This window comes from Thunnus maccoyii, chromosome 1 (genome assembly GCF_910596095.1).
Source record: "Thunnus maccoyii chromosome 1, fThuMac1.1, whole genome shotgun sequence".
NCBI lineage: Eukaryota > Metazoa > Chordata > Actinopteri > Scombriformes > Scombridae > Thunnus > Thunnus maccoyii.
Genome location: NC_056533.1, coordinates 8,283,208 through 8,309,146, shown reverse-complemented (window position 1 = coordinate 8,309,146; position 25,939 = coordinate 8,283,208). Strand labels below are relative to the sequence as shown.

Below are 25,939 nucleotides of genomic sequence, written 5' to 3'. Positions count from 1 at the left end.
TTAATTGTTGCTTTGTTACATGTGAGTGGGCAAAAAATGAGGTGCTCTGACTTAAACTTCAACTCTGAGTTTCTTACATTTTATCTGAATTCAGTGCAGAATGTATGCAGAGTGCAGTGAATGCAAAGCAAAGGCAAGCACAGTGTTAATACAAGAAAGATTCATAGTTGCATCATGAACGGCTTTGATTGTTTTTTGCAATTGTTATGCACAATGATTTTCTAAGTTCAAGATCCCCTCCACACATATTTAAGACATGTAAAAATACTCTGCTGGGAACAATAATTTGTTTCTGACATAGTTTTTCCACAAAAAATATCACAATTACCTTGTTAAAATCCTTAAAATGGAATCTACTCCATCTCATTCTCATTCCAAGGTAGTCTAATCCTGCCTCTAAGTACACGCCTTAAACTCCGATTTAATGTGAGTGCAGAGAAACTTTCCACTTTCAGTAGATGAATGTGAAAACACTCTTCTAGTGTCAAACTGCACATACATAATTTTGCACAGTGAAGGTCAAACATCCGACCGAAAAAACAAGAAGGAAAACACATTTTTGAGTGGAGGACTTGAAGTTTATATAAGTCTGGGTGGACTTCATTTTTGTGTCAGCATCGCACAAAATGCTAATTGTGTTTTTAGATCACCAGCACAGGCCTGATAGAAAGAAATTATCATTATATAAATCGCAGCCTTGCTATTGGTTGAAAAAACTGCGTTTAGATATTTGCCCATATTCTTAAGCCCTATCCAAATCCAAGCTAAAGAATAGCCAAACCTGGCCTGATAGTACGGTTTCTGCCAGTGTACTGCAAGCTTGGCAGCCCACTAGGCCTGAGGTGACCCCCCGCCGGGCCAAAGCATCAGGGAATTTTAAAAAAAGTATTTTATCAGTAGCATAGCTCCTCTAATAGCTCAGTGCATAGCTACTATGTGGTCAAGAGAGAGAGCATATGTGTGATTTTGAGGCTGCGGCACACACAGATGTGAGGACGAGCCAGACGATGACTGCCGCTTGGAAACAGACCCGGAGCAACATGCCTGCCATCCAGAGAGTGACACACAGAGAGCAGGCTGAGCAGACAGAGAGTGGGAGAGCCGAAAACGAGAGACCTCAGGAGACATGAGAGCTGCTGCTCACTAACAGCTACGTGTGTTTACAGCAGAGAGTAGGAGGGAGGACGTCTTACTCCACTACTCTGTGCTGCAACTCTGCTGCTGCTGTGGACGGTCACAGAGCACACGCTTTCAGTTCATAACGGTAGTGTCCGTTGTCCAACTATGTATTGATAACACATTTAGTATTTTACATATTAATTAAGAGTTTTTTTTATTTGATTAACATGCACGCTGATATGTGAAAATGAACTAAACAGATTTTTATTTCTATTTAAAAAAGCAAACAACGGCATGGGCAGTGGGCAAGTATGTGTGCCCAAACAAACCCCCCCCAAAACAGCTTTTCTGGTGGAAACCCTGTAATAGTTTTGTTCAACACTGCCCTTGTCCTACTAATTCAGCTCTGTAACTGTGTATTTTGTGGGTGAGGAAGAGGCATGATAGGTCAGTGAGAGTGAAACAGAAAGAGACAGTTAAGCAGAACTTTTCTGAACAAACCTTAACCTTTTATCCTGCCATTAAAAACATGTTTATAGCGTGGAGTGAGACAGACAGAAGAGATCAGTATAGAGACGTCTGTAGTGATTTTGCTGTCCAACAACCTTAAGCAGAGGTTATCTACATTATTCGGTTACTGTCAGTCACTCACTGACTTATGGCCTGAAGAATTCTACACAAAACGATTGCATATGTGCTTTATGTATATGTGTGTGTTGTGCATATGTGCCATATCTGCCTGATTCACACTGTAGCCACTCCTTTCCAAAGACACTTGTGACATCTGAAGGTGTATCTTAATGGACAATATCAGGTCCAATCACTAGCATCTGTAATCATAAGGAGAGTACAGAAGTGGCATGCTGTCAGGTGATGGTGTGAAATACAATAGAAATCACTTAAGTTTATCCATTTCCATCTGAGACCTCATTTCGTGTTCCAGAAATAACTCCCTCTCACCACATACTGCTACATGCATGGCTACATGTTACATGCACACTCTTGCATGCACAGACGTGCACGCAAAGTAGCCCAGTGGAGGGTAGAGTGTGACATTTAGACCATTTCTCTTGCGATAGGAGCTCTTATGAAGCCAGGGTGGACCATTTCAACATCAAACACTCACAGCCGGACGCTCGGTCTCCCTGAGGACAGTGGATGAATGGAGAGTGTGTGTGCGTCCTTCTGTGAATGTGAAGCCTACCTGAGTAAAGAGAAATGCTGGGCTGCCGGCTGCAGTGACAGACAATGGTGTCTATAAAAACAGTCTGGTAGACTAACTGCATCTGTGTACCACTATTTTCTACAAGTAGAAAATACTTTTGGCTGATTCATACTATACTGCCTCTTTCTTTTTCTTTGCTCTTTTTTTGAGAAATGGCGCTGCCAAGACCACATTTTGTACTGATACAGAAATTGAGCTGCTTGATTTGTGCTTTGTTTACCTGATGATTATTTGCAGTAGCTGAATGCAATAGTTAATCAGTGCTACAGTCCTGAAAGGATTTACACAAACCCCTAATTCAACCCAAGTGCTCCCACTCTGACTCACTATGATGAGCAACAACTACTACAACTACTATTACTACTGCTGAGAAAAGCTACATTATCACATTGTTTTTTGCTGTCAAGAGCAGGCTGCTCATCTTCCCTGTGATTGGCTGGCTCATGAAAACAGTGCATGTCATGTTACCTTTATTTGTTTCAACTGACAAACAAAACAAACAAAAACATGGCAACTGTCCTGGAAACACTGTCAAATTTATCCTAAACTATCCATCAAAATCAGTGTCTGAGCTGGTTTTGACAGTCGTTATTAAGGAAAAGTAGAGTGGAGAGGTGGCGTGTGAAATTACATCAGCTAAGTCTTAATATTCCCTTATTGGTGCAATATGTATCTGGTCTCATTAATTACATTCTCAAGTGTTGTCCCCATACTTAATATTTGTTACTTGGGGGTAAAATGAAAAATTTGAGAAAAACTCAAATTGTTAATTAAAAGTAGTTCAACTGATTTTTTGGTCACTTGGGGGCAGTGGAAACAAGTTGTGAAAATTGACATATTTTCTTTTAAGTTGATACGGCGTACTTGATGCTTATTTACCCATCGGGCAGTTATGGAGCAACATTATCATTCTTTTTGTCTCAGAGTTTTGTCTCCGTCCACCTGGTGAAGTCCACACCATTCACTTTCCTTTAAGTCTGTTTTTGATCTCAACCGACTCCTGAAGGAAATATGAGGCTCTTTAGCTGCTAAATGCTCCACTATGTTCACCAGCTTGTCGCTAAACTGTGTCTGTTTGCTGTTTGATGCCTAGCAGATAGTGTACAGTGTGTTTTTAGAATTTTTTTGTCCGAAAAGAGCTGCCTACTGTGGCTGAAACCAACCTATGAGAGCGGTAAGAGTGAACAAAAATGGTAAAGTTGTGGGCCAGATAGCTAAAAAATTAGCTGAAACTTGCTATAAAGCTTTATAAAGCTGGGGGGAGCTGCACAGTCGGGTCATCATTTTCTGTAGGTTCATCTCTACGAGCTACGCCTCTCACATCATGTCTTATCATTTGATACATATTATAAAAAAATATCGATTATACCTGCTTTAAGGTTAAGCGATTAAAGGCAGCTCCTAGCAATTCCAATTTGATTAGGAAAATTAAAACATTTTTACCTATACTAGAATAATGATGGTTATGTTAATGAACACATCAACTGACTGGAGGTAAATTTAATTATACATTTAAATGTTATGCATTAATTTATTTATATCTTTGAGTCGGTTTCAGACAGCCTAATATTTATTTACCTGCTCCTTTTCCTGAGCAATGTGAGTGTAGCTTCCCAATCAGGAAAACAGCGCTTAATGTCAACCATAAAGCAAAGCCTTGATTCAGCTTTCCTCAGGGGCTGATCTTACATTAACTGTAGGAACAGCAACACCGCATTGCTCTGAACAAAAGCAGAGGTAGAAGTCAGTGGAGCTTGCTCATGTTTAGAATGCATTCTTCATTAACCTGCCTGGATGACTGAAGGGTAAAAAAGAGCAGAAAAAAAAACACACTCTAAAGGCAAGCTGCATTTGGTTTTAACAGAAAACCACACATCATAGAATGCTTGTTACTTAAATCTTGGCAACTGGTTGGAATCATATAATTGCTTGTTCCACTTCCCCAGTGGAAGCTTTCACCATTGTTTTATCATAATTGAATAAGTAAAGACCTATTATACTAATATCTGGGTGGTTGGGGGTGGGGAGGTTTCTGAAGGCAGTATAGTACCCACCAAAGCAGTACGATGACTGATTCCCCAAAACCAAATCACTACAGGCAGATTACAACTGACTGGAACCTGAGAGGTTTTCATGCATTTCAGGGAGCTCTCCTCCCTGTCTCCCCGCCTTCACGCAGCATCCTCCACAGACATTACAGTATTTTACACACACTTGCCAACACAAACATATTACTCTCCCTAGCTCTCCCTCACTGACACACATGTGCTATACGCACACGGTCCTTCTCACGAGCAATCCCTCCGAGAGCCCTAAAACCGTAACAAGGAAGATTTAATTAATTTTCAAAGTAAATGGGTGAGCAAAGAAAGGACCCATTATCTTTATGCTGAACGACGGCAGTTGTGTGTTCCCATGGAGAGAGCATCTCTGGTGGCATTCACAGAAACACGGCAGCTTTGATGTACAAAATGAGGGAGAGAGAGAAAGAGAAAGAAAGAGACCACGGGAACGTGTACAAGATAATTGCTCTCCTGTGTGTCTGTATCCTTGCAATAAGAGAGCAAGCAGATGGTCAGTTTCTTGCTCAAGGACAAGTCAGTGACGGTTGGACTTACAAGACTCCCAGTATAGTATAAATGTTACATAGACAATATTAATAAATGTGTAAAAGTGTTCAAATACAATAGAAATCATCACAGAAACCCTTAAACAAAGAGGTTTTGCTGAGGCGACATTTCTAATTCTCATGAATATATAAGAGAGAAATCATTCTGAACACAGCAGATACAGAAAATGTTCAGCAATAAACACTGTAAAAATCTAGCTCTGTCACAATTAAACAGCAAAAGCTTCTTTCTAGAGTCACCATTTTGTGCAGGAACAGACAAAAATACCAGTTTCTCCACCAACAGTAGTCTCATACAGCACACATAATTACTTTTCCTCAAACCAGAAATTCTATTTTCCTTATTACAGTTGCTTTCTCCAGCAGCAGTCAAGATCTGTCCACAGTATGTGTGTGTGTGTGCGCGTGTGTGTGTGCAATAGGTAGCATCTACCTCTACAAGCCCTAAGTTGGTTTTAAAGGTCTGATCAGTATTTTTCCTCTGACATCAGCTGGTCAAAGCTAAGAGCAGAGGGAGACAGTTGGCACTGCTAACTGCTGCCCACGCCACACTCTTCACTTTAATAGAAACATAAAACAAAAACACTCCATGCATTTCATTATCAGAGGAGAGTTTGGCACTTCCACAACCGCAAAAGCACAGCACAGCACAGCAGAGCAGTTGATCGATGTAAACGTGTCCGCAGCAGTAGATAAATGAATGCACTTTAAATATTGACACAAATAAAAGATTTTGAAGATACCTGTGGACCTTATCGCCTACATACACAGTGTGGGTGGTGAGGTGCGCAATCCCTCAACACAGCACCACTAACTGTATGCAAAAGTAAAATTATAAATAGTGTTACATGCATCCTAAAGGCACAAATTGCTCATAGTTCTTTTGTGGTATCTCTTCAAAGAGCACACAAAAATCAATATACTTTAATCTATAAAGTCACTGAGGCAAGGTATTATTATTATTATTCTCTACCTGAAGCTGCACTTCTGTTTCAAATACGTGAGGCAATGTGTCCTACACTCTCAAAGGTAAAATGGCTCCATAAAGCCAATCAGAAGCAGAAATTAGGAGATTTTGTCAGTCTAACAAAAATGTGCTGTGACGTTTGAAGATGAGAGTAATTGCTCTATAAACAGAAACATGTCTGTCTATGTTTGAATAGGAATTTTAGTGGGATCTTGATTTTATTTTATAGGTAGATGAAAACAATTACATTTTCATCTGAGTCTCTACAAGCCAGAATGAACAAATGAAAAGAGTGGTACTTGGATCAGTATTGTGCTATATACTTTTAACAGCTCTGAGTGTAACTGGCACATCAAGCCTTGAATCAATATTTCAAATACTGCAACAAATTGGCGAATCAGCTGTTAACTGTTATCACACAATGTGGATGACATAAAACACACTTTTCACATTAACTGTAGAAATGCCATCTTGCAAAGCCGGCCCTGTAAATTTGAAAAGTATGTGGTTACACAGATACTGAACCTACCCAAATAAAGCACTGGCATATATATTGTGATGTTTTCAGGCCTAGGTATTGTGTCAGTAACAAAGGAACAACTACAAATTAAGAAGCCTGAGAATCAAGTGTAACCACATGATATGTCTATGTTAAAAATGGAGAGGAAAATACAATTGAAAAAATATCATAAATACCCCGCTTTATCTATGGTCCATGTGGGCAAAACCCAAATAATTATATTGCCAATCTTGGTAATCAAGATTCTTTTTCTGGCTGCAAAATACTGAAACAAAGATCCACTACAGAAGGCCATACATTATTAATTACATCTAATTATTCAGCCCTCAAGAGACAGCCAGCCAGTGCTGAAAAAAAAGCAATAAATTAATAAATTATTCTTGCCACAATGAAACATTTAGGTGACAATAATCTATTGCAGTTACTAGGACACCCTGATGAAACAAACAAACAAACAAAAATCCAGTGATGCAGATAGAGCAGTCTTCAATATTATTATTATTTTAATATTTCTAGTCATGGGGAAACAATATGTGCTAATTTCTATATTCTTCAGAATGGATAAATTGTAGCTGCTGGGACATAACTGTGATGTCTCTGGAGAAGGGCAGGAGCTTGTCATTGCCATGCCGTGTTGGTGCTCACTGACTCATACACTTTGAAAATTGTCAGTTTGAAGGTTTCATATGATGGGAGTGACAGGGGTGGTAGGGCTGAAATATTACTTGGATGGTTGCCACGCACTGGTATACCCCAAGGCAAACACAACAATTTCACCTTTTGCAGGAAGTTCAAATTATTATATTTTAAATTAAAATTAGGGAAAATAATTGTTTGTGTTTTTTTGTTAAAAATAATGTGGGGTGAAGTCACAGAAATGAACAGTGGGCTCAATACGCTCAGTGTGTGCACGCAGAGTCGAAGGTTGCTAAACCACCATCTTTGTGTGCTTACGGATGAGGGTACAGTGATGTAGCTGTGGCCCATTGTAATCTGTTGGTCTCATTTGAAGAGTGGTCATCTGCTGAGGTTAAAGGTTACTGTGAATGATGACAGCTCCCGCTTTCCAAAAGCCTCAGATCTGGAGGAATGCTGATCTGACTAGAGGGGAGGCTGCCTGGAAGGTGATCTGGCTGTTGCTTTTCATTGCTTGAGTAACACATGCTGACGCGCAAATTACAAATGCACACACATACATGTAATTATATCTAAGTCGCTTGAGGCAGATCACACGTTAAAGCTGACCTACTGTATCACCTTTTAATCAGTGTATGGATGTGATATAGTGAAGTGGGAAAAAAAAAAACAACATGATTACTGCAGAGGATAATCCCATTCTATGAGGGCTGGTGGCTAACACATACAATCCCATTCCACACACACACACACACACATACACACACACACACAAGCAGTGGGAATGTGACCAGTGGTTGATGTTATTCCTGGAAAGTACTGATATTTACTGCTGTATCTAGAAAATAATGTAGCAGCAGGTGGTATATTCTCAGTTACTACAACCGTATGTCATATGTCATCTGAAGTTTTGACAGTTGTCAAAGCCTCTTATTGTTAACATGCATGCTGACAATGGTAACAGAAAAAGGAGGAGTGCTATGTACAGTATGCTAGGATGACATCTGGCTTCACTTTACATGTTATTTTATGTAGCTTGTCCGAGGGGCACAGTGCTCTGCAACTATATTTATTTTGAAATAAGAATTCCAAACAACACTTGGTATACATGTGGGACTGCTACTGGTTAGGTATAATGTACCACCATATTATGTACACAAATGACCAAGGAGATGAAGGTCTGATACAAAAAGTGTCTTGACAGAAGGTAAATACTGAAACATGTTTGAGGATTGTTTATTTTTTGCTGAAAAATATTCATTGTTAACTCTAAAATCTTAATCTTCCCTACTAATGATTTAGAAAGGGTCAGCAAGAAACCAGCTTTTGTATCTGCACACATTGCAGGTATTTGGCTTAAGCTTGTTCCCAGTGGTTAATTGTCTCAGAAAAATAAAGGAGAGGATAGGGGCATTCTGTATTTTATGACAGAGAAGTAGCTATTTTCAAATAAAGAAGTGTTAGATTACATTGCTATATGTTACTAATGTGTTGACGCTTAACAATAAAAAAGATCTGAAACAAGAAAATATCACAATTACAATCTTAATTTGGTGCTGCTGCTGCTTCTTTGTATTGAGAGAATTGGCTCGATTTACCTGCACTACAGCTGTACACATTAACATTCATTGCAAAATGCTGTTGCACATAACTGATGAGCAACATGACTGCTGGTTCTGATGTATTAAAATGAATGTGGGCTGAAGCTCCATCTTGTTCTGTTCTATGATGTCTTTGCCTGTGGGCTGATACTCATCATCCACTCTACAGTGGAGGATAAGGCGATCAAGCAGGTGATTCGTGTTGTATTTCTCTCTGAATATCACTTCACAAATGTTTTCCTCTAAACAAGCAAACACTAATGTAATTATTCCCATTATTCATTTCATTTTCCATTCATTTTAATTGTAATGTAACCATGTTTTCTTGGCTAGCTTTATCTAGCCAAGACTGCATAAAAATGGCATGAATGGCAACTGTAATACAGAATGTATAGAAATATTTCATTGTAACTAATTGTGATTAAGAACCAGGAGCAAGATACTGATATTTAGACAGATTTGTTGATGTCAAACATATGAGCTGCGACTTCTGAAATAACATGAATAACACTGCTTAGCATTGCAAACTTCAACTTAGTACATGCTATAAGAAACTGTTTACTTAACAAAGGGCTGGAAGGCAAAATGGGACTAGCAAAAAACAACATGAATAGTCAGACAGCAGTGTAGTCTCTGTCTTGCCGGGAGAGAGTTAAGAATCTGGTACATAAGCAGTATATGCTGTGCAGCCCCATGCTGTGTCATCTGCACCTGAAAGAACTATATCTTATCATCAGTCTTCCTGCAGAAAGTTTCTCGCATTGATGTAAGATTAAAAAAAGGGAAAAGGGGAAGAAAATAGTTTCTCCTTCTTTAGCTTCATACTACTGCGGGTCTGTTTCTCCGTCTCTTTTATTGTGTCTCCTCTTGTCTCCCCAACATCCCAAATGCTTGATTTTCTGCAAACACTGAAACACCTATAGGAGGGAGCAACAGCACTGTATTCTTTGTTGTGCTTTAACAATGCTCGTAAATGTGTGGGTGCGTGTGACAGAGAGACAGAGAGAGGCTGGAGGCATTGTCTGTCTCGTGACCTGGATATAATGTGGACCCTGAGGACTGCAGTTTTAGGAGCTGCCGATAGCAATTACACAAAAACATAAACATACACACACACACGCACACACACTCTAAACCCGTCTTGCAGTTCTTAATGACCGTGTTTCCAAACAGTATGTAAATGGATGATCTATCCTACTAATGTGACTGTTATGTAGCCTATAGACCTATGCACTATTACAAAAACAATGCAATAGCTAATTATTTCACATTGAAACAGAAAGTAGTGTGTTTGATGCTATACTGGCAGAAACAATAGAAATAGAAAGTTTAATAGAAAGAAAAACTTGGTAATATGAAAGTAATAACATAGACGCAACTTACATAAATTCAAACTTGACCAAAAAAGACACAAAGCAAAGCAAACATGTCAAAATAAAACTGTTCATCTATGTGCCAAACATTACAGACACTTATGTTAGCCTTCTAACTAATGCCTTCTAATGTTAGCACGGCAAGATGACCAGCAACTGAAAACTGGCGTACATGTGACCCCTAATTAACAATTGGTGGGTTCCTCCATTGTTTTTTAAGTTCAAACTAAATTTCTTTATGTTCACAGCTTGGCTTTGTGATCCACTGAATAAATGAAGAAGTTTAAGTTCTTGGGGTGTTGATCACAAGTAATGGTTAGATGGAGAGTCACACTTGGTAAAGGCGGATTAGTACAGCATCCGCAGTGATGCAGGCACTGTACTGGACTGTCACAGTGAAGATCGAGCTAAGCCTGATGGCAAAACTCTCAATTTATCAGTCAATCCGTTTCCAACTTTCACCTGTGGTCATGAATTTTTTTTCCTTTGCAGGGTGTCTAGGGCCACCCTTAGGGACAGGGTGAGCATCTGCTTAAAATGCCTCCTGGATGGCCCCCTGCAGAGGAATTGAGGGCACTGGGAGGAGACCCTCGTCAGACTCAGAACATGCTGGAGGGATTACATATCCCATCTGGCCTTTGAATGCTTTGGCATCACCAAAGAAGAGCTGCAGGGTGGAAAGAAGGATGTCTGGACTCTATTTAGCTTGGTGCTACCAAGTGAATGAGTGATGAAATTGGATGGACACAAATATAGCAGCAAAGTGCAGATGTCATGCTTCCCTATTCTTTTGTCTACTCATGATAGAGGTGCGAAATGGGGGGAGCTATTTTGGATGCTCCCATTTCCAGAAGTAGAAATCCCATTAATTTTTCCCATAGACAATGTTAAGCGACTCACAGTTAAGCACTTCTATGGGTTGGGTCGGCATGAAACTCTTCTGGTTCAATCATCAGCACAAATGATGAACAACTGTGTTAGAAAATAGGATCTTTGATAAAAACTTGAAGGTACAAGACAGTTTACGAAAAATCTTCAGGATAGAATTTACCTACAACTCCCAAGGTGCATTTAGGCAAGAAACGCCCAATCAACGACCTTAAAATTCTGTATGGTGTGGCACTAATGGTGGGGCTAAAGTTTACAGTTTTAAGAAAACTGACAATACAATCTACAACTTAAATCAATTTACCTTTGGATTCTGGGTCAATATTGGATTAATTCAGCAACTATAGTGCCCTGTTTTGGTTACAACTGCAGCAACATATCAGTTTACATTTTCTACTGTTTCAGATTCACACCTCTGACTGGCTTCTTCTCCATGGCAACAGCAGCCGAGGCTATTGTAGTATTTTAGAACTGTTTGCCATGCTGAAATGTTGAAGAAAACGCAATTTCTCAGAAGCATAGTTAAAACAATTAAAGCTGGTGTCCATAACATATATAATATGTATATTATACAGGACCGTTAAAATATCCAGGAGTATCCTGTTTTCCTATGTTAAGTAACACTGAGGAGAAACACTGAAATGGGAGAACAGAATGGGGGAAAAACACTTCTGGGAACAGCAGCTCCTTCCATTTTGCAACAACTATGAGGAGGTCTTGTAAGGAGTAAAATAATTGGGGCAATCAACAAAAAAGCATTAGTAAGACAAATATATGAGGCAAAATACCTTAATCACTGGGCCGTGACTAACAAACTCGAGCTGTATCACAAAATAACCTATTGCGTTCTTAAACACTCTCTCAACTCTCTATTTATTCCTCCTGCTCCCTCCATCTGCTCATTGTTCCATTGATTCCACCCGATTACTCTCATCTCACACCCTCTCTCCTTCTGTCCTCCTACTTTGAACACTTAAAATCGGCATTCATTTTACTAGGAGGAGGAGTGACATGGACTGGCAGGACTTTTATCTGAAAAGCTGCTATAAATAACCAGTTTGAAGGACGAAGAGGAAGAGACAGAGAGGAAAGGAAAGAAGGAGAGGAATGGGGAGGGAGAGGGAGTTAAAATAGACCAGCTGAGGGCTGTACAAATAGTTAGTAAGCAGAGAGCATTTGGTGAGAAGGAAATCCAAGGCCTGATGCATGATGGACTAGAGAGTGCTACTGAATCCAAAGCAGGCAAGTAGACACTACACACTTGATGAAATGTCTGAACAAAAACAAAAACATCCCATCACTCAAACATGACCTCTGAAACCCTGTGTCCTTACTTTACTAAAAAGAATCGACGCAGACCAGAATCACCATGACTTTACATATTTTCTTCTGGGAGCACAACTTAACTTTGCAACTCTCTGCACTCACACCAGAGAACTTCACCGTCAAATCACTGACACCATTTGATATTTACATGCCTTGCTCCAGGGCACATCAGCAGTAGTTAATTAGGGGTCCTGATTTCACAGATTCTCTAACCTTTAAATCATTCCTTTCGCATCACCCTGACCTCCTTTCATCTCTCCCTCCTACTCTCTCTTCCATATGATGATGATGTGATTTTAAATGTTACTGCTGGGGTCAGATTGTACAGGGAAGTTCTGCAATAACAGCCAACGGCCCAGTATAGGATTACAATGCTCAGGCTTAACATGGGGAGGAGATGGAGGAAGGGAGGAAAAAAGAGAGAAGCTATAGCTTGTGTGATTAGAGCTGGTGAGACAGAAGTCATTTCTAGATGAGGGTGACCACCAAGAGTTAAGCCTGACAGGACTTACTGATGATTATACAGAGCCTAGACAAGAAAGTAGGGTTCAAATGTACATGTGTGTGTGAGTCTTTTGAAGCTCATACCTAATGTCTTACTATTTCTGACACAACAAGCAATCAAACCCTCTTTCCCTAAGAAACACACATGATCAAGCACATACACACACACTCCCAGAACAATCAGTATGCATAGACAATCACAGGCCTGACCTCTTCAGCAATCTTATCTTCATCTCTGAGGCTAGATAATCCACATAGGTTCTTCGACAAACACACACACCCTAGTGTCCATGTTGCTTGTGTCCTAGCACATGCTGTAGTGATTTTTTAAGGGCTGTCTTATCAGTTGCCGTGTCCATATGCTGAAAAACACACTCACCTTAGCTGCCTTCTATCCCAGTCTGTGCTCTAGTAAATTGGATGGTAATCACTTCTTCATTATAGTACAATGTCATGGCTGCATATTGGTCAGTGACAATGCACAATGTTATAAAACTATTAACTATTAAAACTATTACTATTCTGCAGCAGAGGGCAGTTTGTTACTGTGTCATGAATATCAAAATGTAAGTGATACCATTAATTAATGCCTGGCCTTTTTATTTCTGTTTTGTGGTGTTTCAGACACTTCATGATTTGTTAATGAGAAGATTTAATTAATCTTCTTTGGAAAACTGCTATACTCTAGATATTTTGCCATTCTATTGGTGTGAGAATGAGCTCTTCTTGTAAACATGTGTTAAACAGGCTGTACACAGACTGTAGGTTTATTTCTAAATATAGTATATGAATGTAATTAATTTTTACTGACAACTGTTTGACAACTGTACGAAATGCATACCATATCAATGGGGCTACTGTTTGTAATCAAGATTATTTTCCCCGGCATGAGAGTCACTTGTGTCAGTGCAAGTGCAGTAATTTCACAGGAATTTCATGAGAAAATCCTCCATGTGGCATGTTTTTAAAAAAGAAACGTTTACAGTTGTGAAAGCGAAACAGATTTGCATAAGCCATTTAAGTATGCATCTTGAGTTATTAGGTTCCAATCAATTCAATTTCGTGTTCCGCTGAAGTACTATAGTTTGTATAATCTTATCAAAATGTGGACTGTTACATGACAAATTCAGATGAAGCTAACAAATGAATCGAGTGTTCATGAGAATTGAGATGATATGGATTTGCATGAAATCTATGATTAGTGTGACATCAATTTCCTGAAACCAGAGTAATATTAATGCAATCGCCATTTGCATGTAAACTGTGTGCTACATAAGCAGCCTCTGGACCTGCATGGACACACTGAAACTGTGCGCCACTGCACCAGCTGCTCATGAGGTGAGGCATAGTGCTGAAACAATTAGTTGGAATGGGGTTCAGGGACCTACTTGACAGGATTCCAAGCGGTCCCCTGCCAAGGAAGGATTAGTTTAATTTCAGCAATATCTCATTTATTTACTAGACATAATCTTAAATAAGGTCTAAGAGAAACGACTACTTACTGTACTCTAGTTGTGTGTTTATTCCAAAACTATTAAGATAATGAAGAAAATATTATCTACATCAACAGTATCTCACCTTTTCTTTTTAAAACACTAAGTCAACACCAACAAAGATGTACCCATTTGAAGACCCATGAGGCACACTCTTATGTGGAGCCTTGGAGGTAAACAAGAATGTGTGCATTTTCTCTCCTACCTGCCACTAGTGTTGCGGAGGACCACCAGGGCATCAGGGAAGCCGTCCAGGTTGTAGTCCCCAAGGTGCAGGGCCAAGGGCTGGCTGGGTTTCCCTGGCACAAAGCTCCAAACTGTTTCCCTCTGCTGGAAATCTGACAGCACGGGTACCCACTGTAAGAAAAGACCCCAACAAATTACACACCAATCATGCATTAACTAATAGGAGAGTAAAGGAGAAACAAAAAAAATGAAAGTAAACTAAGTCAGTTGAAGTGAAGAAGATTAAATTGCTTGTATATATATATATTTAGTATATATTTGTATCTTATATTTGTATATATTTGTATTAGCATTAGCAATAAGTGCATCGCATTTATCATTCATACAATTTAAACACTATTAACATAACAATATATGTCTCCCCTAATTCAGTTTCTGTCCATCTATCCACTGGTAACATCTGAATAGGATACAAAAATCTCAGCAACATGTTCAATTTTATTATTGCAATTTGTCCGGACATAGAAAAATGAAGAGTAGACCACCTCTCTTAATCATGTTTTATCTTCCTGAAAATGTTTGTATGAAGAATTAACGAGCCAATTAGTGATAAATTTAACAAATCAAAACTGTGGTAAAATATCCCTATAACACATGAAAACAGGGCACAGTGAATTGCACACACAGCATTTAGTTAGGTATCATATCAGAATAGTACTGTAACGACACACTCCCTAATGGTTGTTAAGATGACAGAGAGGAAAACATACACCATTACAGATAATTAGGGGTCCTTTTATTCAGTGTATTCAGCAACAGTAATCATTGCCATCAGCAGTAATCATCATGTCCTGCCTCAATTTAGGCTTGAAAACTTCAGGGAATCATTTTTCTGGTAATTTACTATATTTTATCAGATCATTTAACTCATATGATATAAAAACACCAAGGTGTTTAAACCCCTCTTTATCGACCTGAAATGGAATATTTCAATCAACAATCAGTGAAGTACTTGGAATTGGAAAGGAAGATGAGCATGTCGTCTGCATACAAGGCAATTTTTGTGTATATATGCATTAGTTTGTATGTCACTTATATTGTAATTACTTTTAACTGCTTCTGCCAGAGGTTCCATAACGAGCAAATAGCAGTGGCCGTAAGGGGCAACCCTGGCTTGTCCCTCTGTTAAATGAGGATGTGGATGATTGATCTTGTACCGTTCACTTTAATAACAGATTTTGGGTTAGAGTATATTAACTTAATCCAATTAATAAACCTATCAGAAAAGTAAAATTTATACAAAACCTCAGAAAGATAGTGCCATTCTATTCTATCAAATGCTTTTTCAGCATCTAAACTTACAATATATGCATTATTGTTCTTGTTTTTAACATACTGCATAATTCCCAGTACTCTCCTAATATTTGAATCACTTGTAGTCTGGGTAAAATCCTGTTTGATCTCTGGATATGAGTTTTGCTTGGAGTCTGTACTTTGATTAGAGATAGGTCTATAAGAGGCTGGCTCAACAGGATCTTTCTGGGCATATTGCCTTCCTACTAGATAATGAATGGTGGTATCTATTATTTCTTTGGAAGTAATTTCTATATCTAACCAATCCTTTCCTACTGGTGTCAGCTGCGGAAGAAAGATACATTGCAAAAACTGGCTCATTGTCTCTTCTGTATCAGAAGAATGTGGAACTCTGATCCTTGAAGGCCGTACAAATATCATTGGGGATATAATGATAAGTTCCTGTTTTATCTTTAATCTTGGAGATGGATTTATGTTTATAAATTTATGTTTTTTTTCAATTACTTGTTGAGAGCACAGTAGTGCTGCGGTATCTGGTGTCATCTCTGTCACACACTACTGTAAATTGGCTGCAATGTCAGTTTTATACTGGCATGCTTTAGCTTTACTTTGATGTCTCTGGGTAGACAGACACAGACACCATGAAATACATTGTAAATACATTTTACAATGAATAATTCCCTATACAGGATTTCTATGCTGAAGCAATTGGAGGGTTTAGGTCCTAGTTGAGGTCTTGACTTATTCACATTCAACCACTAACTTTATTAAAAACTGGTCTACATCTAGATTTGAACATTTCTGGCACTTTTTTAGGGTGTTTAAAGGGAGTAATGAAAGAAAATATGCAGCTACAAATGAACGGGTCAGACAAAGGCACACAGCTGCCAATACATCTCTAGGTAAAGCTACAACATGTCATCAGGGTAAGCAGTACCTTTACCATGCTTTGGTCATATGAAAAACATCTGTACCGTGCCTGCATTAAGGACTCAAATCAAAGTAGCGAATAGCATGGCATTGTGCTTACACATGCAATATGTGGGACATAAGCAATGACAAGCTAGAGAAGAACACTTTCAAACAAATAACAAATGCTTGCTATGCTTGCTTTCAAGTCACTGAAATTTAAGTGGACTGAGTGCAGTGGTGTTACAGTGCAGTGCAGAGTTTTGGGAGCACTTTAATTACAAAAAAAGGTTCCAAAATTACTTTCTGCAAAATTTTAACACCAAAGTCAAAGAATAATACGATTGAAGTCCAATCCTAAATTGACCACCTACTAGCAATCTGTAGTCTTTGACTTCACTTAGAGTACCTTGAGTGCAGACTGAGCCTCCAACAATACTTTTCACAATTACTTTAAGAAAAACACTTGAGAGGTAAAAAGCAAATCACACTATTTTCTAGGATTTACTTGTAAATCCTCACTTTCAGAAACTCCTTTCCTCAGTGTGGGGATATTGCGGTCTTGCCTTTAATGCCACTCTCTTTACACATCAGACACAAGTACTTAAGAAGCCCTCCCACTCTTTTAACCAAACAGAAACGAGGCATCTTTCCCTCATCTTGACAATTCAAATGTCGAAGTAATAGGGCCCTCAAGGGGGTCTTGCTGTAACACTGAAACTGACTTGAGGTTTTTGTAGGGAAACAATCACACCAAAGAGGTAAACATACAGTATATATTGCATGAAAGCAAACAGCACGCCAGAGACAGCCCTTTAAAAGGCCTCTCTGACACCATTATCACCTCTCACTTAATATTTATGTCATAACATCTCTCTTTCACTCTATCTTCCTACTATTCCACCAAATGCTGATGACTGAATGCAACAGGAAAAAAACAAGCTATTACTTTTTGTTTCATTTTGCAGGAGACGGGTTTATTGTAACTGTGCATACATTCCCAGTGAATTAATTTTAATAGAGTTCTAACCAGTGACAGGCATGCTGGTCTCCTTGCTTTCGGTAGTTACATTACAATGAGTTGCTAGCTAGCGGATTCCTGTGAATTACACATAATCCAAGAGAGGGAGGTGTTATGAAGAGAGAGAAAAAGAGACGATTATCATCACTAATCCTCACCCTAACACCATCAAGAGTGGAAATTCATGAGTAACATGTATCACCATTCAGCACAGGATGTTCAGTTTGGTACATGAATTATATCAGATTGGTACACCCTATGAACCAAACAATATCAGTCCTCATTAATCTAATATGGTTTAATTACAGTCCAGGTCTTGCCACATGTGGAACATAAAACTTTTACAAAAAAAGTCTCAGCCAAAAGGCTTTATCAGAGACGGACTGTGTCCAAATTCACTCATTCACTACTTTCTGTATGATTTACACTCATTACATTACTTGGATTTCAGATGCTTACTTATCCTTATCATTTTGTGTCATCACTGACAGGTACTGGAAGACATGACTATAGTCTTTGTGTCTGTAAATGGGTCACAACCTATTGCCTTGTAGGATTGTTGGCAGAAAGTGTTTGTTTTGTTCCATTTCATTTCTGTTTTCCGAGTTTCTGAGGGCACTATATATAGTAGTGTATACATTTCACACTAGATACAATAGAACAGAAAGGGAGCAATTTCAGCCCAAGATGGGAAACCTTAGATCTCTGGAAATAGCTACATCATGTTAACTTTTTTCAAAATAAATAATAAAAAGTATTTTGTTTTCCTCACACTACTCAAAATACACCTACCAATGACCCCTAAAACAATGGCACATATCAAACCACTGATTTTGTGTACTGTTATGCTGCAAATCAAAAGCACAAACACATACAAAGTAGCTCCAAACGCCTACACACATATCTTACTCTACAGGAATACATTTTATTACTCCCATTTCACAGATTAAAAATATATATATACATATTTTTGAGACTCAAAACTACAATAAATGACCAATTTAGATCCCCTATGTGTTTGTGTGTGTGAGTGTGGATTCTAGAGAGGCATGGGGCCAGATGCTGGTGGTTTAAACTATTCATGAATGTTAAACAGAGAGAGCAGGTGCAGGGGAGAGTCACCAAAGAGACACTCACCAAAACTGCCACTAATAGATCTTAATACAAAGAGTATGTCTGAGAAAGACAACCACAGCCTATTAACAATTACTTTGACATTTATCACACAAACGCTGATGTAACTGATTTAAGTTTCATCCAAACCAGCTGTGCACATTACGTAAAGACAGGTACTGACGTAAAGGTAATACAGACAGGGGCCTGTTTGTAGGGGTGGCAGGCGTGGTGATGATAGTAGTGTTGTAGGTCACATTCATGATGCGATGCCTCATTGGTCTTCCTGCCAACTAGTCATGCACGGGTCAGGGTTTAATACCTGCACCCGCCCAACCAGTTCATGAGAGCCAATCTGCACTGCCTAACCCGTAAAAATATGTTAATCAACACACATACATCCTTCACATCTTAACAGTGGATTTTAACAAAATAGTAGCCTATATGTGTAGGTCTACACTGTCTTTTTTAGCCTAGTGTTTGGCTGCTCTGTGTAGAAAAAGAATGGAGTCCACAGTTCCAGGATTTAACCTATTTCGATGCGCTTCGAGCCCATGACCGGCTGAGCTGAAAGCATGCTCACTGGATGTGCTTGTTGCTGGAATGCACTGCACCACATGTGTGTATGTGTGTGTAGCCCCTTTTATACAGAGAACCTGCATTATAGCCTTAAAGAGGATCCATCTTTAAGCTGCCTTTGCTTTCTTACACTGAACCGCACAAAGCCGGCATAAAGCCACTTCTGTGTGTGCTTTTACGTAGCATGCTGGCGTTCCGGATTCAGAGGCGTGGCATGTAACACAACAGCATCAGCATCTGTGACGTATATCATATCCCACAATAGTGGGTGAACCGAGTGTCGAGGTGCGTTTGCTATTCATGCACATTTATATCACTGCATGCGCAAGCAAAGTTGCTGTGCATCATATATCACATGCTGATGTTGATTGGCAGATTCATATGAGCAACGTGTTTGTGCAGGAGCAGAAGTGTTACCAGCTAAATTTATTTTAAGTATATTAAATACATTTAACAAAGTATATTATTAATACTGATAAGTTGATGCATAAGCCGCATTTTATTGTTGCAGCTGCTGGAGGTGGAGCTAGTTTGAACTACTTTATGAGGGTCATGAGATAAATCTGAGGGGTGTTGAGATAATAGATTGGATAGGAAAGAAGAAAAAAAAGTTGTACCTCAAAAAAATTTAATTTGGACTAATTTTTTCAAAACTTTTCTTTCATCTTTGCATTTTTGTGAAATATTGGAGAGTATAACCCCTTTGGACCTCAAACAATTATTTATTTGAAACCATGTGAGAGGAAATGTCTCTTTGATAGAACTGCAAACAACTCAAAGACACCTGAAACATGACTGATATACAAATATACACTGATTTTTTTTGTAAGAGGCCACAAGCCAAAAAATCTGGGAACCACTGGTTTAATCTCTAACAGTGTTGTAATTTATAAACGTATTATGTTATTTTATGTAAAAGTAACAAAAAGCTGTCAAATAAATGTCGTGGAGTAGAAAGTACAATATTTTCCTCTGAAATATAATGGAGTATAACCAACTAAAGGCTTTCCATAGCTGTTGTGTTGTAATAAATGAAGCATAATTGTGCGGTAAATTCGTGTGCTCTAAATTTTGACACCAAGATTTTCATTTTTACAAATGAAAATTTTGCAAATGTATATTGGTTCTAAATATTGGTTATCTGTCTCCTTGATCACTAATAATCAGTATCGCCCTGAACAAAAAAACATATCAGTCAACCCCTGATATGCAGACTTCACTCCTTTGTTCTCCGCAATGAAAAAGTTTTAGTCTTGCCCTTGAATAATTTGTCTGGATGTGCAGACATTTGGTCCCTCTTCTGGAGCATGCATAATTACATAATATCATTTCAGCCCCAACAATTGTTTGTAGAGACACGAACTATATTCATGGGTATCATAGAGTATTTGTTGATTTTATACACCCAAGTCTAGTCTTATAAATTGTCCTTTAGTGGGCAACAACTGTTTCTGCTCATTTAACTTTATAAGGCACTACCCCTTTATATTAAATGTCAATATTAATAATATCAGTATTTGAAATATCACAAATCTATCAAAATTTGTATTATTATTGATATGAATATTGAAATGAATATCAAAATCCAATATAATTAAACTCTACACTTCTTTTCAGTATAATAGAGCCTACAAACTGTAATTTATCGATATTTAAGTCCCTAAATACAGACATTCTAGTTGAAGTCTCGGTTTGTACATGGACTAGGATGACATAGTGTAGGTGGAAATGAGCAGGGGATGATGGTAATTATGCTCCTCTACATACAGATGGTGTCATAAAAGCAGAGCAGTGATAAACCAAGACCCACGCTGAACATTTCTCTGAACATAAGACTGAACTCGGAGCTTTAATGCAATGCTGTCCAGTCAAGCTCTCATTAAATGATTGTTGAGTGATGTTGTGATAAGGTTTAAGAGGCTGACTGCCTGCCATATGGGTGTAAAGCTTGGCTATGATTACAGCCATCCAGAGTGAATGGGAGTGCTGGAAATGACCACTGTGCGGTGGCTGGCAGAGAGAAGTGAAGGGACAGCGAGACCTGAGAGGCTGCTGCCAGACCCATTTGTGGCTAGCAAACACAATGCAAGACATGAATAGACATAATGGTGCACTGTCCCACACACACATTTTGACACATTTGCAGGGGCGAAATCATTACCCTCATGTTAAAAAATGCCAGAGGCAAACACATGAATGTCACTTATCTGCAGTATTTGCTGTGGTCCCATCTGAGGACACCACTTGACTATAAAAGTAACCAATATGAGAGTGTGTGGGAAATAACTGAAGAGAGAGAAAAGAAGTGATGGAAAATAAAAGATAGTTTGGTTGGAGAAGTGAATATACTGTAGACCCACATGTTGGGAGTTGAAGCACATTTCTTTTTGTGTGGTAGGTTTTCAGCAAAATGGTTTAAATTTGTCTGCATTTCAGTATGTCTTGATCTAAAATGACTGACAGCTAATTAGCTAAAGATATGATACTGCTTCATAATCTAAATCTCATTTGGTTTCAGTCCAAAATCCAAAACTCACTGATGGCAAAAAAATCTAGACAGTACTTGAGAATATACTTGCCATTCAGTTATTGCTGGTTTGAAATAAGAAAAAGTTGATGTAACGACACATTAGTCCTTTGTCAGCAGTTATTCTGACAAAGCAGGTGACCATATTTTCAAATGGTAGATACATCTTAAATCTTTTTTGCTCTTTAGCCCGTGAGGCAAATGAATTCACTGGTGAGTTATCTTTAAGCTGGAGTCCTTTGGTCTGTACTCAATGCTGCCATGATGTTCTCTCTCAGGACAGAGTGAGAGGCCTTTGCTGGCCGCCAGACTTATCAGCAGACCACTGTGCTGGTGTTGGCCCCGAGGCAATCAGTGTACTGTCTGTTGCTTCTTTTCTAACACTGATTAGAAGAGGAGAGAGGAAGAGCACGGAGAATACCAACAGCATCTAGCCACCACTGCAACAATGCCAACAAAGGTACACACACACACACACACAAATTGTCTATCATACATCAGGCTGAAGAGATTCATCTGTACACTCTGTGATGGCATAAGAGCTATTGATTAAACTGGAGATGGCATTTTTAAGTCAAAGGTGGCTTGGGAGAAGAGCAGAGGGTACAGGGATGAGGATGTTTAAATAATGAAAAATAAAGAAAGCCTTCATAATTAGGAATAATCTGTGAACTTGTTTCTTATGGATGAAGGTACACTCAAAAACACTTGGATGATGAGATCAAAACTGAACACATATGCGTTGGCTTGTATGCATGGATGTACTCAAACCTACAGACAGAGAGTTGCTTAATCAAGCAGGAGTCAGATGGTGAATTAATCAAATTAAACTTAAGTGATGCATTATCATGGCTGCCACTCTGTCGTTTTTATCATTAGAATGTTCCCTGGAAAAAGCTTGATTGTTCATCTCAAACATTACCTAATGATACTGATATGTGATTGTCATATTGTGTGAACATATGGCAGAACAAAAGCCGATGATAAAAGACTTAATTGTGCTAAATTAGCCAACGACATCACAAAGCGCAAAAGCAGAAGTGAAAGTCATAAGATCAGTCTTTTCCAATCGAGCAGAGGGGAAAACAGTGTTTCCCTGTGTTTTGCTTTTATTGCTAAGTAAGCTAACTATTTTGGAGGGATCATATGGGCCTCTGTGAGGATATTAAAGGTTTCTAATCTAATCAAATCATATTTTATTTGAGAAGCTGCAATGAATAGCCAACCTGACAGAGGAGCTCTTCAAATAAATCATGAAGCAGTTGCTCCTTCCATGTGGCTGTGGAAGTTTTGACATTTAATCACTAAGTACAGCAGAGTATTTGAATAATGTCAAGTGTGTGTCTTCATAGATTAATCTAGGGCCCAACGTCCTCCCAGTCAAACAGAGCGCTCGTAAGTCTAAAAAACTTGATAATGACATTTGTTGGTTCAAATGTCAATATGTTAACACTGTGTTGTGTGTGTGCATGTGTTTGAGTGTGTTAGTGCAGAGATCCAAATGACCCAGATAATGGAGATGAAGATGATGATGAGATTTGTGTTTGCAAGGTAATCTGATACCTTTAATGGTAGTGAGGGGAAGGATCCTGCATACAAAAGGCTTTTTATCAAACAGCAGGAAAATCCAGACTGTGTACGGCTTATTGTGGCGTCTTGCACACACGCCCATACACGCTCTCGCATGCACATGCACATGCACACAAAACACGCGTATAGAAACACACATTAAAAGCAGGAGGGGTATAAACACAGAACCCAACATAAAAATCACTCTCCTGGCTTTGCTGATGACTAAAGTGAAAAAGCGACGGCATACTTGCAGACTCCCATTGATTCAACTTGGCGGAGAGAGCTCTCGCTTCATTAGGCCAGGAAATTAAAATGTGGGCGGCCTGCGGTGGAGGTGGGGTTTACGGGGTTTATGGGGAGGTGCTGTAACATTGACAGACATCAAGGCTGTCCAAAGCAAAAAAAAATAAAATTTAAAAAACAGGCATGTAATGAAGCAATGGCTTTTATGATCCCAGAGATATAATGTCTGTAATGCACAACACATTAGAACTGGCACAGAGCAGTAGAGGAGTGAGTGGGGAGATTGTGGAGCGCATGACTACTACATGGCAAAGTAGAAATTAGGCCAGTAGTGCTATAATCATTGGCTTTCATGTGATTACGGGTCTATATGTATGTTATGATAGCGTTTTCAATAATGATATGTCTTTGATATATCTGTCATATAATCTAATCTGTAAACATGGGATTTGCTACTGAAGTATTTTCAAAAGGAGGTAATAAGAAGAGGTGTGCAGTTTTCTTTTGGTAGGTATACTGAAATATCGCGGCCCAGCTGTACTCGATTCCTTTTTTAAAGCATACAGGATTCATTGAAATGTGGTAGAAACAGCAAATAAGAAAATGAATTCCAAAGGCAGGGAGAAAGAGAAAATGCAAACTGCTCCACACAAATGCAAAGGAAGTAGCGACAAATGCAAATCACCACTGACTTTCAAGATCACACTGAGTTGGTGTTTGTTTGACATTGTACGAAGGATATTTTAGTACTTTATGTTTTCAATTGCTTCAACTTCATTGTTTTCTCATGCAGTTGGAATCGTGTTTATTACTTGGATCCCGGCAAGTCTTAATGTCTTTTTGTGAAAATGAGGATGGCTGCTGTGCATGGAAATTCTGACATAGTAGTGTGTTTCCAAAATTGAGCTTTCTACTGTGTGTTCATTTCTTCTGCCTTGTTGTAAAGTATGTGCTCCCACAGCTTTATATTCACCCAATCAAACTGGTCGTCAAGTTTGTGCCCAAGGCTGACTTCCCTACATCTCATGAGCAGGGAACCTTATCATGTAAAATTTAAATGTAGGATGACTTGTGCTTTCATGTGAATGTACTATACTCTAAATCTTCTCTGACTACGTATACACCTGCGCAGGTAGAGGGCTGTTCACTGTCAACATAATGTAGGCAAACATGGCAGGTGTAAGAGTTATTTCAAGTATTGTTACTGTTAAGTGGGTTACATTATAACTCACAGTAACAGCTTTTATACCTGTGGTGATGTTTTCACATCAAACCTTTAAGATGATAGGTCTAACTGTGGTGATGATATCTATCACCCTTACAGTGCCAGGTCCTTATCCAAAATGCCCAAATACAGTTTATTAGCAGCTGTATACAGTATGAGTTCATAGTTTGTCCCCGGAAAAAGGCAGTCAGAGTCAGAGCCAGAGATGGAGTGAGACCATATGTCTTTGTGTCAGAAAGGCAGTGTGTGCAGGCTGCTACCTGCTGTCTGTGTCACCTCTTTGACCACTGACTGACTGGCTGACTGGGATGACTGGGAAGAGGCTGTCTGGCTCCACACTGGCTGTCCTTACACTGTCTGGGCAGCAACAGTAGGAAGCTGGCTCGGTTTTCATGGGGGTGGGAAGTGTGTTTTGCATGTGTGCAGGTATGCAGAGTAGAGGTTTTAACAAATAAACACAGAAATGTGCAAACAAAAACATGTCCTATACACAAGTAATAAATGCTTACAGTATTGGTTAGCTCAATACTATCAGTTTCATGCTTGCCTCAGACAGAGGAAGGTTTATTACCACTAAAGGGTATAAAAAAATCTCTTATGTGTTGCTGATCCAATGTATAAGCGCTTGCAGTGATAATATGGATATTACAGAATATTGGAATGTTTTTGTCTTCAGACACCATAAATTATAGCCAACATTAACTACCACAAAAGGACGGTAACATAATTTTCAAAGCTAATCAATTCCTGATTGTTTAGTTTTTGCCACAGAGCCAAGGGAATGTGACTGGTGGCCAAACAGTTATGATTTGGGGTCACTTAGTCACTGATGATTGTAGGTGAACAGTGTGTGTGAGAATGCTGTGTCAAGCTGTGGTGAGTCCCACCACAGTTTACATGCAGACAGACTCAGCTACTACTGCTTTCATTCACTATATATGACACCAGGGTTTGTGTGAATATTTACAG

The 25,939-nt window shown here is 38.9% G+C and overlaps 1 protein-coding gene across 2 annotated transcripts in view; it reads right to left on the bottom strand.

Moving 5' to 3' along the window:
- The window catches only part of itfg1 (integrin alpha FG-GAP repeat containing 1), a 149,392-nt gene that overhangs the window by 66,205 nt on the left and 57,248 nt on the right, over positions 1 to 25,939 (bottom strand). For both annotated transcript variants that reach the window (XM_042427998.1, XM_042428083.1), the window contains exon 10: positions 14,487 to 14,638. In XM_042427998.1, the coding sequence (XP_042283932.1) occupies positions 14,487 to 14,638 (152 nt within the window). The remainder of the gene's footprint in view (positions 1 to 14,486; positions 14,639 to 25,939) is intronic.